The sequence below is a fragment of the Saccopteryx bilineata genome, chromosome 2 (genome assembly GCF_036850765.1).
Source record: "Saccopteryx bilineata isolate mSacBil1 chromosome 2, mSacBil1_pri_phased_curated, whole genome shotgun sequence".
NCBI lineage: Eukaryota > Metazoa > Chordata > Mammalia > Chiroptera > Emballonuridae > Saccopteryx > Saccopteryx bilineata.
Window position 1 is genome coordinate 83,411,105 of NC_089491.1, and position 21,558 is coordinate 83,432,662.

At 38.8% G+C, this 21,558-nt stretch overlaps 2 protein-coding genes across 2 annotated transcripts; one reads left to right on the top strand and one right to left on the bottom strand.

Moving 5' to 3' along the window:
- Positions 1-240: 240 nt before the first annotated feature.
- Positions 241-11,240, top strand: LOC136322255 (uncharacterized). Its single transcript, XM_066254366.1, has 5 exons — positions 241-1,043; positions 2,931-2,969; positions 4,557-4,604; positions 8,407-8,466; positions 10,958-11,240. The coding sequence occupies exons 1-4, from the start codon at positions 241-243 to the stop codon at positions 8,420-8,422; spliced, it is 906 nt and encodes a 301-aa protein (XP_066110463.1). The 3' UTR covers positions 8,423-8,466; positions 10,958-11,240.
- On the bottom strand, positions 9,349-15,216 carry CDKN2B (cyclin dependent kinase inhibitor 2B). Its single transcript, XM_066257352.1, has 2 exons — positions 14,703-15,216; positions 9,349-12,396 (listed from the first exon to the last, which is right to left on the bottom strand). Exons 1-2 carry the CDS (start codon positions 14,856-14,858, stop codon positions 12,136-12,138), a joined length of 417 nt encoding a protein of 138 aa, XP_066113449.1. The 5' UTR covers positions 14,859-15,216; the 3' UTR covers positions 9,349-12,135.
- Between the last annotated feature and the right edge of the window lie 6,342 nt (positions 15,217-21,558).

Here is a 21,558-nt window from a genome sequence, read left to right on the forward strand (position 1 = left end):
GCGCGGGCGCCCCACGCGGTGACAGCTCCAGGTCCTGACGCCAGACGCCTCTCCAGGCAGCCCGCCCCTCCGCGTCCGTCACCTGACAGGCCGCCAGGAACGGACCGTAGCTTCCGCGGCCCCGGTGCCCGCGCCCGGGTTCCCCCTACTTTATTCCTCTCGCCCCTCGCTCAGGCTCTTTCATTTCAGCAAATCAGATTATTTAAGAAAAAGAGAAAAAGAAAGAAAAAACGCAAGATCATGTCATTGCTCTACCCACCATTCAGGAGGCTGGATGTCAGTTTTGAAAGAAATGGCGCTAAGGCTCTACTTCAAGGTTTCAGAAGTAGCGAAATTAAAGGAAACCGTTGCACGCGGCGGACGACATCTCCCGACACTGCGCAGCGCTGGCACCGCGGGGCCCCGGGCCCGGCGCCGGACCAGGTAGGCGGAGCGGAGCGCCCACCCGGGGCCCTGCGGGGACCGCCGCCCCCTCTCCCCCTGCGCCCCGCGCGGCCGTGGGAGCCGCGCTGGGGGAAAAGCCGGTCGGCTCACCCGGCAGTTTTTATTTTCGGTTTTAATCTTGAAGCATCTTCCTCTTTCTGGCCGCCCCGGCGCTGCCCTCCCCCCGCGGCTGCTCCCCGGCGGCCCCGGCTCTGCCCGCCTCTCCCCGCTCTCTGCCGCTCCGGCCCCGCGCTCCGCGCGCTCCTCCTCCTCCTCCCGCCGGGCGCTCGGACGCCGTTCCCTCCCGCAGCCCGAGGCGGCCGTGCTCTCCCTCTGCCTTCTGCTCCCCTCCTCCTTTCCCCTCTCCTTGCACATCACGATCTATCCTTTTTGGACACCCCCACCCGCCTCTGTCGCGCGGGCCACTCGGAGCAGGAAAAGCGGGCGAAGGAAAGGAAGAAGCAGCGTCAGGGAGGGGTGAGCCCAGGACACAATAGCGGCCTGAGGACTTGGAGGAGCCGGTGTCAGAGCGCAGTCCCGGCTCTCGGGTTGAATGGAGCTCGATTGCGGGACCGCCGGCGCCTGAAGGCAGAAAGTCGAGCCCAGGATACCGCTTGTGGGTAAGCGATGCGGAACCTGTACCCAAACCTCCGGGGCTGCGGTTAGTCTTCACCGGCCCAGAGCCTCGTGGGCCGGACGGAGGCAAGGCCTGGGCAGCCCGCGTGTAAGAGAGGACGAGGTACTAGGCCTTGTCTTCGGAGTCGAAAAGGCGACTCGCCTCTCTGTGGCTTCTTCGGCCTGTGCCCAGGCTCAGTGGCCTAGTTGCAGAAGCGTGTCAAGGCTTGAGAGCGGACAGGCCGTAAGCGGAGGAAAGTAAGGCTTGGATTGCTTACGCCTCCAACCAGATCTGGCAACAGGTTTCCTCCACTCCATCTCTCACCTCAGCACGGGATTTAGCGGCATAACCTGCTGCTTGCATGAAGTCACCCAGGGACCGTCTTAAATAGCCATTCTAAACCTCTCTCTAGGGTTTTACAAATACACCTCTCTGGTGTCCTGTAGAACTCCCTCAGAATTTCCCGTGTCGTTCCTGTGTAAAGAATGAATACCTAGTCCGAGTCTTGGCTAGGCTGGCTCCTTTCCCTCAGATCTCAGAGACTCTCCCTGTTTCAGGTGTGATCATATCACCATGGATTTATTTTCTGTATTGCACTTAGCCTACAGAAATTATCTTATGCAGTTGTTTGTTGTTTATCTCTCACAGTAGTATGCAGACGCCATAGGAGCTAGTTCCTGTTTCGTCTTACATCGCACGAATGCCCCCCTCAAAGAAAACGTTATAGGAGAAATGGACTATTAAATAGAATTATAATGAGGGTATTTTGGTTTTTGGCCAGCAGATGAGGGGCAATTTAGGGAGTAGGTAGTTATGAGAAAGCATCTTGGAGGAATAATGATACCCCAATTTCAGCATAGTAGAATTTAAAGACCCTGGAAAAGTGAAAGAGTGGAAAGTTTCCCTGGCCCAGGCAAGGTGATTAGCTGTAGCGATAAACTATAATGGGTGAGGTCAAGAAGAACTGTATGGCACTTCTCCTGAAATTATTAAGATTCTCCAGAGAAATAGAACCAATAGTGTGTGTGTGTGTGTGTGTGTGTGTGTGTGTTTTAATAAATTGGTTTACCTGATTGTGGGGGATGACAAGCTGAAATCTTCAAGATTGATTGGCAGGCTGGAGAGTCAGGGAAGGGTTGAAGTTGCAGTTTTGGATCAGAAGGGACCTGGAGATAGAATTCCTTCTTCCTTCAGGAACCTCATTTCTTCCTTTTAAAGCTTTCAACTGATTGGATGAGGCCCATGCACATTATGGAGAATAATCTGCTTTGTTCAAAACCCGTGGATTAATTATATCTTTAAAAAAATCCTCACAGCAGTGTCTAGATTGGTGTTCGACCCAACAATTGGCTACTTAGCCTACCCAATTTGACACTTAAAATTAAAACATCATGTTATCCCATTATGCCTAGGAGGTCTATCGAGCCTCCGTTTCCCAGTTAAGATTAAATTCAGGGATGTCTGTATTAATTGGCCCTGTATAGCTTAATTTATAGCCATTTCCTTTGTACCCAAATTTGTTCTGGGGATAAGGGGAGTTGCCCACTTCAGAGGAATGCCATTTGAGTGAGAGGATTGAGTGAGATTATATAGTAAACTCTGTATTCAATAAATATACATTTTAAAATTTAAACTTAAATTTCATTTTGGTTTCCGCCCACTGCCCCACATCTGTATTTTGTTAGTTGTAGTATGCAGGGGAATTCTAACTAATTTTAATGTTAAATGCAGCAAAGTACAATTATGAAGATTCATTTTTAGCAAAAACAATGAATTTGTGGCATTCCAAATGACTTTTGAGTATGTGCTGTGCAAATAAAAGGTATGATCAAGAACCGAGCAGTGTTATGCACATGCATTTTCACATGTATTACTTATTTTATATTCACAGTGGTCCTTTGAATTTGGGATTACTACCTCTGTTTTACAGGTGAGAAAACTGAAAACTCAGAGGTGCTCAAATCTTAGACACTTTATGACCAGCAAGTGCCAGGGCTGGAATCATCAAGGCCTTTGGACTATAAGCCCTGTGGTCTTTCTGTTGTACTAAAGGCCAAAGAGAGTAAGCTATTCTGGGTCATTTTTGCAGACAGAATCACTTTGGAGCTTTCCTTTGCTCTCTTCCTTTGGCTTAAAAAAAAAAAAAAAACTGTCTCAGTAGTTCTCTCTGAGAATTTGAATTAAGAAAAATGATTTTATATTTTGAATCAGCAAATTAATCCCATAGGGGAAGATAGGAGAGGGCATTTTACTTAACATGGTTTGTTTTGCATCTCTTCCCCTCACCCCCCGTCCCACAGGACACTAGTTTTCCCTTGGTAATCTACTGATTATCAAAATTCTATGAGAAATTTCACTGATATTACACATTTTCAAATTGAAAATCCCCAAGGTATAAAGCAAAAGACACCATAAGCAAGATTTAAGAACTATTATTTGTATTTTTCTGAAGCTGGAAATGGGGAGAGACAGTCAGACAGACTCCCACATGCGCCCGACCGGGATCCACCCGGCATGCCCACCAGGGGCAACGCTCTGCCCACCAGGGGGCGATGCTCTGCCCCTCCGGGGTGTTGCTCTGCCGAGACCAGAGCCACTCTAGCGCCTGGGGCAGAGGCCAAGGAGCCATCCCCAGCGCCCGGGCCATCTTTGCTCCAATGGAGCCTTGGCTGCGGGAGGGGAAGAGAGAGACAGAGAGGAAGGAGGGGGTGGGGGTGGAGAAACAAATGGGCGCTTCTCCTATGTGCCCTGGCGGGGAATTGAACCTGGGTCCCCCACACGCCAGGCCGACGCTCTACCTCTGAGCCAACCGGCCAGGGCCAAGAACTATTATTTGGATATAACAAAAGATTAACTTCTAGAATATATATAAATAAACACATAAATGAGTAAAAAGATAACCCAGTTAAAAAAATGAGCAAACAATATAATAGGAAGTTTATAGTAAAAAACATACGAATAGTCAAATGGTCAAAAATATACTTAAAAAGATATTACATTTTATATATTAGTAAAGTAATAAAACAGAAACCATGGCATAATACAAGTATGGCAAAAATAAGTAGGACTGATAACATTGGCAAAATTGTTAGGAAACAATCATTCTTATGCATTATTGTAACTTGATGAAATTGTTTTGAAAGGCAACTTTACAGTATTTATTAAAATTGGATGTGCATATATATATATATATATATACCCTTTGTTTCAATAATTCCACTCTTTTATAAGTATGCAAAGATGCATAAATAAAATAAATCTATGCAAATATATATGTGTAGTGTATATATTGGTGTATGAAAATTACATATGTATGTATATGTATATATACACATATAAAAATATACATACCCTTTGTAATCGCACTCCTATAACTCATAAAGTTATAAAAAGTATATTTAATTATATAACTATACAGGGGGGTGCAAAAGTAGGTGTATAGTTGTGAGTATGCAGAACACAGAGCTTATTATTGTATATTATTTTAATTATAACCTGCTTGTCTTTTTCCATATAGAACAACTGGAAATCTACTTTTTGTCTACCCCTGTACATATATACATTTGTAAGTATTGAATGTATACATACATTTATATATAGTATATACAGACTCATATATATGGAAAGATTTTACACAGATATTTGTAGAGATGTACTCTGTGTGTGTGTGTATGTTTGTGTGTGTGAGAGAGAGATGTGCCCTTAATCTCAGTAATTTCACTCCTATAAATTGCAACAGGCAGCTCATATAAGGATGCAAAAATGGTTCTTTATAGCATCATATGTTGTAGCAAAAATAAAAGCAAGAAAGAAAAGGAAACAATGTATATGTTTGTGAAAAGAAGACTGATTTTTAAAAAATTGGGTTCATTCATAAAATGCTGTATAGCCATAGAAAAAAATGAAGTGTATTTATGTGTCCTGATGACGAAAGTTGTTAAAAGTCTATTACTAGTCAGAGAAAACAAGTTGCAGAATAACGTGATCTCATTTACATTTTATAAATGTTGGGGGAGGAGTATTTACTGTTATATGTACCTATATTTCTGGAAGGTTGATTAAAATTTTTGAAAATTAGTGGTTACCCCTGGAAAGTAAGGATGGGGTATAGGGAGATTTCAGGAGATTTTTACTTAATTCTGTTTATTTTCTGTACTGTTTGAAAGTTTACCATGAACAAGAATGTTCAAGTAACACTCAGAAATGTGGGGCCCCCAAACATTGAGGTTCTATTCTGAAGACCTGAGGTTTGTCAGCAAATCTATATTTAGATAATGTAAATATGGAGTCAGGGTTGAGTACCATTTCCCTGTATGTCGGTTTGAAATGGCTGGTGGAGACAGCACCGCCATTGTACGAATATAATAAACACCTGGGGAGAAATTTAAAATTAAATGTTATTTTTTACTAGAAAGGGAATAACATTATTTTGTTTATGGTAGTATTTAAATGAATTTAAAGGCTCCTGAAATCCTGGGATAAATCTATACGTGATAACTCAAAATATCAAAGGCGGTTTTGAGATTAGGATGTAGTTTTGGCAAGGTTATAGTTTATAACTCTAGGTGGCATGTTGGGAGGGATACAGGGTACTGTTGTGCCCTAAGTAAGGTGGTAGAGCTCAGCAATTCATAATTCACAAGTAGAATGAGGAGCAAGTGGGTATAAATATTTCCAACACACACCTTTCAGAAGAAAATTCCATATATTGTCAATATCTATTAAGCTATCTGTGGGTTTGTGAACAGAATACATTTCTTACTGTTTTTTGGATGTTAGGTCTTATAGACATTCTAAAATATGTAATAACATAATTAAATTATAACTTAATCTAATAAAGAAAAAAAGGCAATTGTTTCTTCTAAGAGATAAGTGAAACCTGAAGAATAATGGATAATCCTTACATATTTGGTTTGGGAATATTGAAAGCCACCCAAATGGTGTACTCTTATTATTGGTCCTGAAACATACTCTGTTTTTCACAGCCCAGTACCTAGTATCTGGTGCAGAAAAAAGTGGAATTATCAGGTCCTTGCTGAGGCAAGGAGATGAAGAACTTCGTGAAGGGATAAGAAGGAAGAGGGAAGTTTGTGTAAAATGAAAAGGGCATCAAGAGGTCAAATATGAAAGGGTTCAAAGGGAGCAGCACCAACCCTATGGGAATGTAGAGTATTCAAATAAGAGGACAGCTGAACAGAAGATTATGCATTGTGGGAGGAGACTATATATGAAAGGGAAATGAGGCATAGTTTAATTACTGTAACTGGTATTAAAGTTTTAACTCTGTTGTAAAATATTTTTTGTACTAGCATTGACTCTATATATCTACTGGGGGTCTAAGCCAGGGGTTTCTGAGTGAGAATGGTATTAATAAGTATTTGGGGTTCCTTTGTAAACTTCTAGTATAATGCAGATGGTTGTGAGGTAGTCAGCATACCATCTCCATACATCTATCATAGTTTTGGGGGGGGTTTAGTCAGAGAAATCTTGGTTTATAGTTATTTCAAACTTTAAATTTAATAAATCAGAGTTGGGTGCTCAGTTATGATGTTCATGTTGATTTATATTAATGTGCTTAACATGTAACTCATGCCAGTTACATCTTACTTCATTAGCACTGGCTTAAACACAAATTTTCTTTTAGTGCATAATAAATGAAGGAATGATCTATAAAATTTACCATTTCTATAAAGTATATATATATGTATATATATTTCCTTATGCAAGGAATACTATAAAAATCTGAGAGATTCAAGTGGCAAGAAAGGAGTCATCCCATTTTGAATAGTTGAAAGTGAGATAAGTTTAATAGAAAATCAAGAGAGTACAGAATAAGCAGATTCCCATTATTTTAGGCCAGGAACTATTTCACAAATCCCAGCAGCATGTGGACCACATACATGCAGTTTGTTTTGGTTTAATTTGATTTATTCTGTTGAACTATTGACCCATCTTACACAAAACACTACCATGTTGTTCTTCCTCCTATTCCTTTTGTTGCTTTCTTTTCACTTCGTTTTCTGCCCTCCTGAAATGACTGACATATACAAATTTAGGTGAGTCAGAACTCTTCCCTGAACAGCTGGTACCTACTATCACTCATGCAAAATTTAAGCACCTAAAGTTTTAAGGAACCCAACGGAAAGAAACCAGAAACTACTCACCCTTTGAAATGGGTGTGTAAATTACAGCTGTTTAAGGAGAGTCATCTTCTAATGACTTCTACATATTTTAGGATTGTCTTGCCTTTTTACTTTCTGTACCTTATAATATTCTGAATATTTATTTTTGTTCTAACTCTCATACTAACCCCACTTAGGTCAGAATCCCATGTTGTAGTATGCTGACTTAAAGAACACTTTTTTTTTTCAGAGCACTCATTAGTTTGTAAATACCTACTTCTGCTTCATTTTATAAATATTTTGGGTATACCTGCTATCTCAGTTAAAGAAACTAATTCTTCTAGTGGTTGTTAATGGCATGGGAGAAATGCAAAAAGAACCAGGAAAAATCAAGAAGTAAGAGGAGGTGAGAAAGACCTTAGAAGTAACCTAAGTATAATATTTCCTTTGCAAAGCATTTTTTTTCTGTCTCAGTTTCCCCAAACTCATCTGTAATTGTCCAAATAACTGGTGGAGGTGGTGCTTATTAAGATTTTCCCCTCCTAGGGCTCCAGAATTTTAAAATGTGTCTCTCCTTTCCATTTCTCTATATATGTTTCCTTGCCTCTCATACCATGGCAAAATTATTACTAATAAATATCAGCCCCCAACAAACTCCTAAGGGCTAAAACTTTAGTGATGGTAGGGAACTTAAAAGTAGCATAGCCCAACTCCCACCTTTTACAGAGGGAAATTGAGACTAATTAAAGTTACATGGCTTAGTAAGTCATGTATTTAATTAGTTGAAGAACCATTAGTGGGACATAGGTCTTCTATCTTCCTTCCAAACAAGTCTTACTTTCTCTTTTGTTAATTTGCTTTTTCTTGCCTGGGGTTAAAAATAGAAAAGGAGAAGAATGAAAGTATTGCAATTAAACTGCTATTGCTTGTTCAGGTAATTAATTTTTTATTTTAAAATATTATCTATTTATATATATCTACTTGTAGCTTAGTAAATGAACACTGAAATCATACCAATCTAAAATTTATTCTTCAGATTTTCACAAAATAACTACATTGTTTGTTAATAATGAAAAACTAGTAAGCATTTGGTTATACTTTCACAAACATGAAAGTACACCTCTTGGACTTTAGATGATGTTGGCTTTTGCATTTGCTCCAGCAGACAGTTTCACAAGAGTGCCACTTCAAATGATTTCTATCATTTTTGCAGATAACTAATTTTACTTGCTCTTCTTTTGGTAGAGTGCCAATGTCTTGAACGTTTGAGAAATTATACCCTATTATAAAAATAATCGGCCTCTGGTAAGCATAAAAGGAAAGCCAACATGTCCTTTGTTTTGTTTTGTTTTGTTTTGAAATAGATGAGAGTAATTGCAGAGGTAAAAAAAAAAATCCCTATTGACTTAAATAGTAACACACAAGTAGTTTGTTTTTAACCATTCCCATAAAGGAAGGGCAATATAGAGTCTCAATGTAAGTGTAAGTTAAATTAGTTTTATTTGCTGAAGGTCAGTTACCTAGCTTCATAAGATAAATTATTTGATCCTGCACACCATATTGTGTTTGCCATAATATAGAAATAAAATATCACAAAAACATTCCTATGTATATACTTTCCCAAAGTGGTTTGGAGTTTTATGGATCTTGAAAGTTTCATTCCATATATCTGAAATGACTGATTTTAGCCAGTAGGGCACAAGAAATTTTAAAATATATATTCTGCTTTCATAGCAAATCATTTTTGTTTTTTTGTCCATCCCTACAGCTGAAAGAAGGGGTGGTGGGGAGGCCAAATGAATTCTAAATTTATTTCACTTCAAGATCTTCTTGGGATGAAGGTCAGGGAGAGAGATTTGTGCAAATGTTGGTAATATTTTAGACTTAGATACAGAATTAACATGCATATTTTCAGTAATTTCATAATGGAGTAAGAAGCAGGGTTCATGTATATAGAGCTAATTTGTTTGCATGTATCCTTCAAAGTGCAATCTTTAACAAATTTAACAGTGTATATATATTCATAAAACAAAAAACAATGTGATGTTACTGTGAGATCCACAACCACATTTTCTTGTTTAATTTCCCTTAATATCAAATTGTCATCAGATCCCACAATTTCTTTAAATTAGGAATGAAATTATGTTCCATATTTATTTCAGGGGATTATTATTTTTCATTACTCAGCCTCATGCAACTAGCAAATGTGAATGTCTTGGAACATAAGAAATAGAGGACAAAATAAGGGATACCACAAATCAAATGGAAGCTTTTAAATGATCATTTGACTTCTTTTCTGCAAAATGATTCTTATTTTTAAAAATATTATTCTTGCCTGACCTGTGGTGGTGTAATGGATAAAAGCATTGACCTGGAATGCTGAGGTTGCTGGTTCAAAACCTTGGTCTTGCCTGGTCAGGGCAGATATGGGACTTGATGCTTTCTGCTCTTCTTCCCTTCTCTCTTTTTCTTTCTCTCTCCCCTCTCTAAAAACGAATAAATAAAATCTTTAAAAAAAATACTATTCTTGTAGTCAGTAATGACTGGGTGCTTAAGTGATAACTAGAATTGTATTTTCTGTCCTCGTAGCTTAATTTGAAAATGGACATTTTATTATTTTTTCACAAAATGTTTTAGATCACTCTTTTGTGGGCTGTTCTTTATATTGTTGACATTTATTTTTTTAAAACTTTGTTTTCCTGAGAAAGGAAGGGAGAGAGACAGACAGACAGACACAGAAACATCCATCTGTTTCTGTATGTGTGCTGACAGGGGATCAAACTGGCAGCCCTTGCATATGGGGACAATGCTCCACCCAACCAAACCATCTGGCCAGGGCCATGCTGTTGACATTTTAAAATAGGTTTAAAACAATCTGCTCAGATTTATTACAGACTGTGTAAAGAAATGGTATCCTAGGAACTTACAAGAGAGACCCCTAATAAGGAAGAAAAAAGTGTTTCTGCTTCAAAAAATGATTTTAGTTGATTTTATATTTATCATTAATCATTTTGGAGAACAGGATGGTGCAGTGGGAAAATGCCACCAAACCAAACCATCAGTGGTGGAGCCAGATAGACTTACTTTGCACAACTATGGAATGAATATCTTGTGACCCATGACAAGCTACTTGATGTTTCTTTCATCTTCCTCACATGGGAAACAATACCTATCTCCCAGGTTTATTCTAAGTGGTAAATGAACAAATGTATTTTAAAGCATACCCAGCACAAGTTATGTGTCAATAACTGCTTATATGTGTTTTTTTTTTTCCTGCTAATAAGATACACTCTGATTCTCAACTAAGCTTCCCCAATAATATATTCATTAGGGGAATAAGGAATTGGTAGAAAGGTAAAGATTTTTAATTTAGCTCAAAGGTACCCCTTTTTATAAATCTTTCAAATTAATTTTTGTTCTCTCTTCTCTCGTACAACACAGACAAGTGTAAATCTTTCAATGTATGTGTTATTAGTTTTTATACTTTTGTTGGTGTCACTTAAAATTATTATCAGCATTGAGAGAAGTTAACCCCTTTGAGTCTTAAAACATTTCTCAGGAGTTAGTGGTAAATCCATGAACATACATTTTAAAGCCAATTTACCCACATGTTGGAGTCCAGTCTATTTTTTTTCTTTATTAAAGTGAAGTATTATCAGTTGTTTCAATACTGTAATGAATCAAGCAACACTGGAAATTTAATCCCAAAGCAGTGCACCTTTAGCAGATATTAAGACATAGCACAAGCCATAATCATCTATTTTTAACAATTTTATATTCAAATCTACTCTTCCAGAAACCTTTGGGGAAATATCCGGAGATAATTTACTGGCCAACTGCATGGATCTTGTAAAAGACTTGGAATATTTCATAGTTCGATCCCCTGAGACAGTCTAGTAAAGAAAAAAGAAAATTTAACAACGAAATAAATAGGTTATGGATGAAAGTAATCGAGGCAATGACACTGTGAGAAGGCTTCATTTAAGAGCTGTAGTTCTTCCTCATCGCTTTACCAAGGGCCACCAGTTACTTTGTTGCTTAAAGTCTCCCCATTAAATAAGATTGTTACTGAAGAAAAACTCAGAAGTACAAAATAACACGAAATCTTTTCAAGTGTCGATTTACAGGTGTGTTTCTGTATCCTATCTTACATAAATAAAGCAAATCGTTAGTTAACCGCTACAGTTTCTCTCTCTGCAACCCACCACTTCATTCTGTTCAATATCTAATCTTGCAGGAAGCTCTCCTGGACTGAATACAAACAGCAAGTGCTGGCCCCTTGCTGAGAGCTATTTTGCATCGACTTGACCCAGGGATTTTAGAATATAAGGGCAAATTCTCAGTCGTTCCCGTCCTCCCTTTTTGTCATTATCCAGTGGTGCTGTCTCCAGGGCTTCCAGTGAATACGGTTTTGTAGGTGACTTGCCGTGTCTCGCACACTGTGTAAAGCGCACAGCGCTCAGCGACAGTCATCTTCATTATCCGGTCCGGAGTCCTCAGGTTTTCCCGAAGTGGGGGCTTACATAGGCACTTTAAAGGTCAGTGGGCCGACCACCTCACCTCATCCCACTGGATACCAATCTCCGCTGCCGCAAATCCCACCCCCATCACCAGGGGTCCTTCGCAGACTTCTTCACATGTCACCCTTTGTCAGAAAACCCTGCGGAGTAAACGACACTGGGGAACTAAACGCTCCGCTCCCAAATTACGCTGAAAAGCCACTTACCCCACGTCTCTGCCTTTCTCTTCCATACGGTATGGAGCGTAGGATCCAGAACACCCCCCAAAACAACAACAACAACAACAAAACCTAATTTCCGGCCTGCCCCTCCTTTTCCATGAGAAATTCCAGTGCCCAGGAAGGCTTTTTCAGGTTTTCTGCCGCTCCACGTTTGCAGCCTTCACTGGACTAAGTTGGGTACGGGGAACTCAGGATTTAAGGAGAGTCGTGTGGGCGGCTGGGTGCTCCCGCCATCAGTCTCCCGCAGCTGCGCACAGGTACCGGGCGACTTCGCGGTGGCCCCGCTCCTCCGCCAGCTCCACAGGCAGGCGGCCCCAGGCATCGCGCAGGTCCAGCCTCGCCCCGGCCCGGTGCAGCACCACCAGCGTGTCCAGGAAGCCCTCCCGGGCTGCGTCGTGCACCGGCCGGGTGAGGGTGGTGGGGTCCGCGCAGTTGGGGTCCGCGCCGTGGAGCAGCAGCAGCTCCGCCACTCGGGTGCTGCCCATCATCATGACCTGCCGGAGAGAGCCGAAGGGTTAGGGCAAGGGGACGTGAGATGCAGGCCTAGGCAAAGATAGGAAGAGCCATTGGAAAGAAGTACTTATTCACGAAGTATCCACTTAAGGCAGAGGTGCTCACAAGCCTCAGGAGTGTGGTGTTAAGCTTCATTTGCTGAAACAGTATTTTCCTCTTCCCAGTCCCCCCTCTCGTCCCAGTTATACTCTTGACTAATTTTCAGTTTATTTTCCAAATATGCAGAGACCAGAAAAAACTGATGAGCGTGCCATTGTCAGAAACAAAAACAAAACAACTGATTTTCATTTGAACATGGGAATCTATTTTGTTAAATGATTTATAAGTGAAACTTTAAAGGCTTTTAAAGTCTTAAATTATTTCTTTGCTCTCTTCCCTTCCCCAGCCATAATCCGGATCTAAGAATCTTTATTAGGCAGTGAGCTGATATATATATATATATATATATATATATATATATATATATGGTAAGGATAATGCTTTAAGGGAGAAGATAGTTAACAACTAAATTTAAAATAAGTTTTACTTTGTTCTCATAGTAATCCCCTGGGGAAGGTTTTTGCTTTTCAGTCATATATATCTGTACTTATAAATGTAATAAGCACAATTTGAGCTAAAACTGGAGCTATAGGGAAAGAAGTAAAGAAAGTCACACTCGTTTTATAAGATAATAAAAAATTATTTGTTAAATAGTTCACCATTTTAAATATTTAACTTAATGTTATAGAAAATGGCTGAAGTTTAGAGGGTGACATTTGCATTGTACAGAATTTAATAATGTGCTAGGATTTTATAATGTTTCTATTTTATAATGTAAAATAGTAAATGTTTTGCTGTATAAAAAGAACTTAGATTTTAGTAGTTGAATCAGAACAATGCATAACTTAGAAAAGGGATGTTTGGAGCAGTAATTCTATAGTACCATTGTTTACATATACAGTATGCAAACATTTACTTTCTTATTTTAATAATAAAACAATTTTTGATAAATATCCAAAATGGAATTATTGTTCTTGTAACTTTGTGTTTTAAAATGTACTATGTAATTGAAATATAGTAAACTATTTTTTTTGTTTCATATCAGAAGCAACCATTTCCTTGCTTAAAAACCAAGATATGTTACCATCCCTACTAGTGATATACGAGCTGTTTCACATACAGAAAAGAGGGAGAAAAAAGTGATTCTTAATATCTCAAAAATGGCGAATTAAAACTATAAATAAAACCTATTTATACAATTGTTAGTATAATTTGACGTCTTTAAGAACTACTTTACCATTTTTTTGCTGCTTTGAACCATTTCTAATTTCCTGTAGCATATTTCTAAGAATTCAAAAGGAATGAACACATCTTTTCTTTAAGATTTACACTATTAACAAGGTTGCTTAATAAACACTTGATTCTGGAAGGTGATAGTCTGGTAAGTACTAAATGACCATAATAGTCAACAGTGAAGCACAAAACATTATCTTAGATTTTAAAGAAATTAAAAATATATCAGTACTAATATATACATATATACACACACATGCATACACATATATAAGCACTAATTAAAGCAGGAATAATAAACACTGAATAAATGTATTTTAACAATGAAGAAGCTATTTATGAAGACTCTTTTCCATTTAAAAAGGACCTAACAGTTGCTGCGGGAATACTTTTGTAATCCAAGCATTCAGTATTATAATTAAACAGTAAAAATCCATGAAAGCATTTTTTTCTTATGTAACACTCAAAAGATGATGCTAACGTAAAATAAAAGAATTTAAGTGTCGTGGTTTAGGGATCCTGTCTTGTTCCTTTTGTATTCAATTCGCCTCAAGAAAGAAAAAATACAAAGAATTTCATAACGTAACTTAAAAGTTCATAGTGAATTTTTTTTTCATGTGCTATGAGTTTGTGTGATTCTTTAAATCCAATCCAGAATATGTAAATTGTAATTTATCTCTATCGCTGAGGGAGAAAGACAAAAACAGTTCTCTCCAAGAAAATCTTCCCTTTCCCTTTCCTCTCCAATTGAATCTACACCTTACATCTCTGATACTAAAAAGGGAGAGGATATATTGATATTTTTCTATCATTACAAAGAACACCGAACTGAAACAGTGGGTTTTTTATTCCCTTTCTTTAGGATTTTTGGTGGGTGATAACCTGCATTACACTTGGGCCGCACACCTCTAGCAAGAGAGAAACTGTGGAGACCTAGGTCCCGGACGTGTCCCGCGGAGTCCGGGCCTCCGCGTTCGTGCGCCCCCTGCCGGCGAGGCCCCGGGGCCCCAACTACCTGGATCGGGCGCCTCCCGAAGCAGTTGACTCCGTTGGGATCCGCACCGGCTTCCAAGAGTTCCCGCACAGTCTCCACTTGCCCCCGTGCCGCGGCACTGGCCAGGCCCGCATCGCTGCTGCCACCACCGAGCATGACCTTGTCCTCTTCCCACATTTCGCAGCCACCAGACAAAAGTCCCAGATATCGCTGGCCGTCACGACACTCCTCCCTCCCTTCCACCCTACGTCACCCTGGTGCGCTCTCCTTCCCGGGAGAGCGCTGCTCAGGTCCGGTCCTCTTTCCCGTTTTCTGTGACTTTGGGATTCGAGTAAAGAACAAATGGTTGGTCGTTAAGTCAGTTTTTTCCCGGCGCCGCGAATTAGCGGGCGCGCCGGTTCGCTCCTTAGAAAAAACTCCTGGCACGGTCGCAGCCGAGCGCAAAGCGGCTGCAGCTGCAGAGTGCAGGGTGTTACAGCGTTCTCGACTCAGTCGAGCTCTCTTGCAGAGTGGAACGCCGGCAGGAATGAAACGGTTCCAGCTGGGCGGCCCGGCTGGCCTCTCCCCACCCCCTTAGGCTCCGCCCCCAGTCCGGCCGGCGGGCTTTGGCAAAGTTCTGTGAGCAAGCCGGGAGGCGGAGCCAGCAGATGACGCTACAGATGACGAGGTAGGAGCGTGATGGAGGAGGAGGGAGCCAGCCCAGAGGGTGCTGGGACGCATGCGCCAGACTTAGGGAACGCGGAGGCCTCTGAGCTGCTCGCCCGGTGTCCAGCCAAGTCTTGGCTAAGTTTTTGGAAACATCGAATCAATGTACTCAGCCTCTCCCTCCAGGCGGAGCAGAAGATTTCTATTCCTTCAATTTTGGGCCCGCTGATTTTACGCTGGAGTGTTAGTCGCTCCCTGTAAAATCAGTGGCTAAGAGAAAGGCGTTTAAAATAACTCTCTCTTGAGATGTCTGAAAGTGACAGCTCTGCACCTGTCATGCCGGTTAAAATCTTCCCCAGGCAGTACTTGAACTTCACTACTTCACATTTTGTATCAACCTTAGCAATTTTCTTTGGGGTGTGTCTTTCTATTTAAATCAGTTTTAAAAAAATCAGTCTCAGTGAAACATCTTGAGAACCCTGTTTTGAATGTGCTTTTTATTCTTTTCATCTTTGAATTATGGGTACACTCCTTTTAAAAAACTAGTTTAAAATTGTGAGTGGCAGCCTGGTCCACATTAGACACTTTTAAAAAATATGTATATTTTAAGAATCTGAGACCCATCTTTCATGATATTTGAACAGCTTATTTTTGTTTGCGCTCTTAACTATTAAAACCCACCTCAGCGAGCATTTTATTTTTTATTTGTCATGAGTAATAAAGGAAACTTATGTAGTAATAATGAAACAATAAAACTGGGGTGTGGTGCTGGCCCTGTCATTAAACAGGCTGTCATTAAATCCTCTTCCGAAGATTTAAAGGCCAAGTGCTTTTTTTTTCTTCCTATTCTTCTTGGGTGAGTTTGAATTACATATGCATTACTTTAAAGATTTAAAAATTTATAACTGATTCTTGATTGAAATAGGAAGAGAACCACAAGTTTTGTGTCTGTTGCCTAAAAATTTTGGTAGGGAATTGCATGAAAGTGAGTCTCTCATAACACTGAATAGTTTTTATTTACCATTATCATTAATTGTTCAGAGTACCGAGGAAGACTCTTAAAGGGAGGGCAATTGCTTGCTTTACTTACAAATGAGAGGCTCCATGTCTGTTTCTTCTAGCATGCCTTAGCTTGGACTCCTCTCCTCCCAAACTACTGTGGAATGAGGAAGAGCTCTTTAAAGAAAGGAAGGCCCATGAAAGTGATGGTTAAAGTTGAAGATATATTGACTGATTCTCAACAGAGTGGAAATCCACCTGATGGGGAAGAGTTGTATTAATAACAGTCCCCCCCCCTCTATCAACCTACTCATATTTCTTAGGTTTTAGTTTCCTAATTTCTTTACCTTTTACTCTTATTTGAGCCTCCATTCTTATCTGGAGAAAAAAATATCCTTTTTATTTGTTGATGGTGGCTCCATTCCTTGATTTGGCCAGAAAATAAAAGTCTATTTTCCGGTGAAAAGTATCAGTAAACAGTTTTTGTTTTAGTTTTGGGAGCCAATCCCCATGCAATATGTTGGGAATTACAGGTATGTAGGTAGAATAAGAAAAGGAAGAGGAAACATGGACTGCAGGAAGCTAGAGTGTTTAAAATAAATGGCATTGGTTCTTTGCTGGTCAGTCTCAGGGGCTGAGTCACCAGACTGATATAGGTGGAGGTGGTGGCAAATGAGCTCAGTCCAGAATATATTTATCAGAACAGCTTAGCTGCTCTGAAATTAAGTGCACAGCTAAATGTCACAAGGTAGGTTGCTTTTTAAAGTATTGTTGGGATCTTCCCTCTAATGGATCCAGTAATTAAATTTAGTTTAATAAAACTTAGTTCAGCATGTCCAGAAATTCACAGTTAAATAGGATATAGACCTGAGCTTTTAAGAAACTCTCTCTAGTGACACTCAAAACCAATAAATAGACAGTTTCAATGTAATATGATAACTTTACTGAGACTTGTGTTCACAGGATACTTAGGGAGCAAGGAAGAAGGGAACTTAGCTCAAGATGGAGGTGCAGGAAAAGTTTTTTAGAGGAGTTATCATCTGAAAAGAATCTTTAAAGGATGCATAATAAATTAACTGTTTCCTGTGTTCTCGCCTTGGACTTCTCTAAAACCTGACAAAAATGTTAAGAACATGTAGCCTGGACCAATTTTTGAGCTACCTTTTTAAATGGTAGGCATGGACCAGGTGTCTGAAAAAGAAAAACTATTTGGAGGGGATAAGGAGATGGAAGATATATATATTTGGTCGAAGAAGACATAGATAAAGATTGGTAAGATAGTTGAAAAGCCAGTAGATAGAATGACTGAGACTCAGTCATAAAACAGATATGTGAGCTTCACTAAGCAAGGTGACTGGAAAAGAACTTTGGGCGGGGAAATGTGCGAAGGGGTACGCGCCATTACTAGCACCACGGACAGCGCTTCCCTACTAACCTTGTCTGGGTGGTCCTAATCCACTTCACACGGAGAATTCTTGAGAGTTTCAAACTTGACCTTCCAAAGCATTTTTCTTCCCTGAAATTAGAAGAAATTCTCATGAAAGCTCAACGGACTTCTTTACAAAACCAAAGTGCTCAGCCTGGTTTCCAAATATTACTGGATTATCTATATTCTTTATGTAAAGAATATTAAATATCCTCTATATTTAAGAGAGGAGAGATAACACTATTGTCTACTCTGTTTCAAGTGCTTTAAAAGTATTACTTCATTTTTTAATTTATTGATTTTCTTTTTGTTTGAGAGAGGCAAGGAGAGAGAGAGAGACAGGAATATTGAGCTGCTCCTGTATATGCCCTGACTGGGAAATTGAATCCCACAACCTCTGTGCTCCAGAACAACACTCCAACCAACTGTGCTATCTGGCCAGGGCTTAGTATTATTTAATTTAATCCTCATAAGACCCCTATGCAACATGAATTAGTATTTTGATTTTACATACAAGACAGAAGTATCAGACAGTTAAATAACTTGCATACAAGTTAATCATTGTTGGAGGTACCATCTAACCTGTGTGGCTTCAGAGAATCTATCCTTTACATCACATAGTTTTTAGCAGCTGTCATGTTAGGCTTAACTGGAAAGAAGAGCAATAAACTGGCATATAGTTATTTTCCAGATGGCTCACCTCACAGCATAGCCTTAATAGACTTCAAAAATGACATTTTACATGTAATACAATAACACATTTGTTTTGAGCAATAGAGTAAGATAATGAAACATTTTACCTCTCCCTGAAACCCATCTGTCTCTAGGATGAAATACAACCTGTTGTTAATGCTTGAAATGCATTTAAGAGATGGAATGGATGGAAACATAGTAGGTGGGTGAAATTTGGAATTGTCACAGATATGCCTTTTAATAAGGTGGATAATTTATAAGTGAGAAGAGAAAATAGATGGTAAATTGGTATCAAATTTGAGTGTAAATAGGAGGGAAAGAGTAGAGTCAGTTCCAGTATTATAAATACTGCAGATCCCTAGTAATAATGTTTATATACTAGTTTGTGGAACTATATATGAACTCACTATAAAAGTGTGAATGGAATCATTTGAGTGACAAGATAAGTAGTGGCATAACTCGCATATGGTGGATCCAAGACCATGTTTCTAAGTTGGGGGAGAAGAAAATTCAAAATCATTTTTGTGGCTTTTAAAACTTATATACGACCTACCTCCTGCCAGGAGGCTTGATTATCTCCATTTCATCAGTGGATATTTATTGCCCCAGTATCTACAGTGAATCTCCTATTTCCTTAAAATGTTTCTTAAGTTTGGTAGAATGGTAGACATATTCATCATCTTAGCATCTGTGAGGCTGCCATAACAAAAGGCCACAGACTGAATGGCTTAAACAACAGAGATTTATTTTCTCACAATTTTGGTTTCTCTTGAGGCTTCTCTCCTTGGCTTGTAGATGGTCACTATTCTACTGCCTCCTCATGTATTATCTTGCCTTCACTCAAGCTCCTGGCCAACATTTCCCTTCTTATAAGGACACCAGTCAGATAGTATTACAGCATACCCTAAAAGACTTATTTGAACTTAATCACTTCTTTAAATGCCCTATCTTCAAATATAGTCACATTCTGAGAATGAGGGTTAAAGTTTTAACAAGAATTTTTTTTTGGGGGGGCGCGCACAATTCAGTTCATATATAATCTTCAACTTTAATAAATATCATTTTTTGTTACCTTTTAACTCTCATTAATTATTTTTTGAATAGAATAAAAATAAGATCCACATATTGAAATTGGTTGAAATTGGTACCAGCCTCTTGTGTCTCTTTTAATCTACAGATCTCCCTCTTTCTTTCCTTTCTTTTAATTATTTGCTGCAGGGATTGGGTTGTCAGTTCTGTAGTTTCCCAAAGTCTGGACTTTGCAGAATGTTTGATGACATTTAACATTTTTCTCCATCACTTGTATTTCTTGTAATAAATTATTGAGATTCAGAGTCTGTATGTGACTCAAGTTGGATATTTTTTCAAAGTCCTTCATAATTAGCATTATAGAGAGGCATATAATCTTATTTTCTCTCTTCCTATGATTGTAGCAGCCATTAATACGTGAAAAGTTGAGTTAACTGAAAACATTTTCTCAAAGTAGAAATAGTTCCTGTGAGCTTAATATTAAAAAAAAATCTGAAAAGATCAACAAATTGAGAGTTTTACTTTTTCTAATTTTTCTTTTGAAGAGTGTAATGAACATAAATTACATATTTAATTTGCCTTTTTCTCAGAAATGTGTTATTTATGAACTATGTTTAATAATCTTTCATTGGAGTTAATTCATACATTTCTGATAAAGCATATTTTATTTCCATGGCTCTTGCACAAAACCTACTCAACAAAATGTGATTTTTCTCAAAACAAAATTAATAATTTTAGGAGGCTTCTTTGTTTAAAAATGTTTGAACATACACACATAAACACTCAGATATCTTAACAGAATCAATTGGCTTGAAGATTTGATTAATCTGATATACTGTGATTCAGTCCTATGTTCTAGCTTCCATCTTAATGAGCCATTGTGAATTGGATTTTTTAAATCTGAAATTATTGCTTTTGTGTAGATCCAATTAAACTGTACAGACACAATCAAATAGTTAACTTTTGCAATGCTAGATAAACTACATATTTAGAATTTAAGGCCCTTGGAAGAAGAATGTTATCTCTATTTTCATTTACTCTTCAATATTCTGAGATCTGACTTTCACTCAGAATCTGAGTAACCAATTACCAAGGTAACCAATGACTTTTTTATTGCTATATCCAGTACTCTGAGTCTTCATTTCACCATAGTTTTTTCTCTGCAGCTTTGAATTTTGATGGCCTCATTTTTTCTTATTGCTTTCAAGTTTCTTGTGTTTTATTGAAGCCATCCTCTTCTATATTACTGATAACATATGTGATGCTTGTTATGTAAATAATACCACTATGTTCTATGCTCCAAAAAGGTATTCTCTTTTTTTTTCAACAGACAGAACGATTTATTTATTTATTTTTAATTGAATTCATAGGGGGACACTAATTAACATAATTATAGAAGTTTTAGGTGCCCAATTTTACAACACATCTCTGCACTCTGTATTGTATATTTACTCTCTGAATTCAAGTCTTCATTTATCACCATTCACCACCCATACCCTCCTCTACTCCCTACTCTGGCAATCACCACACTGTTGTCTCTCTGACCATTAGTCATTCTCTCTCTCTCTCTCTTTTTAGTTCTTCTAAATAGATATTATTAATCTACATTTAGTTCATCCATATTTTTAGTAACAATGCTAAAATAAAATCTTGAATTATTATCTATCTGTAAAATATTTACTCATCCAATAAAAAAGTGGACATTAAGCCTCTGCTAAATATCAGATACTATGTGCCAGGTACAAGTGGTGAACAAATCAGAGTATTAATTATAAACATGTTGACTGCCATGAAATAAAAGTCCTGGATGCTATGTGAATGCATAGTGAGGGCGCTGATCTAGTCTGGTGGTCAAGGAAATCAAGGGATATTTGAGTTGAGATCTTCAGGATTATGTCGGTATTAATTAAACAAATGAATGAGCAGTAGTTGCAAGGAGGAACACTCCAGGCTGAAGGAACTGCTGTGGCAGGCTCTGAGGTGGGAGGAAGCATGAGCATACTGAAGGAATTATAGTGGAAGCATAGGAATGGAGGAGGAAAGTATGGCTAGCTAGGATTAGAGGAATAAACACAAAAAATCTGG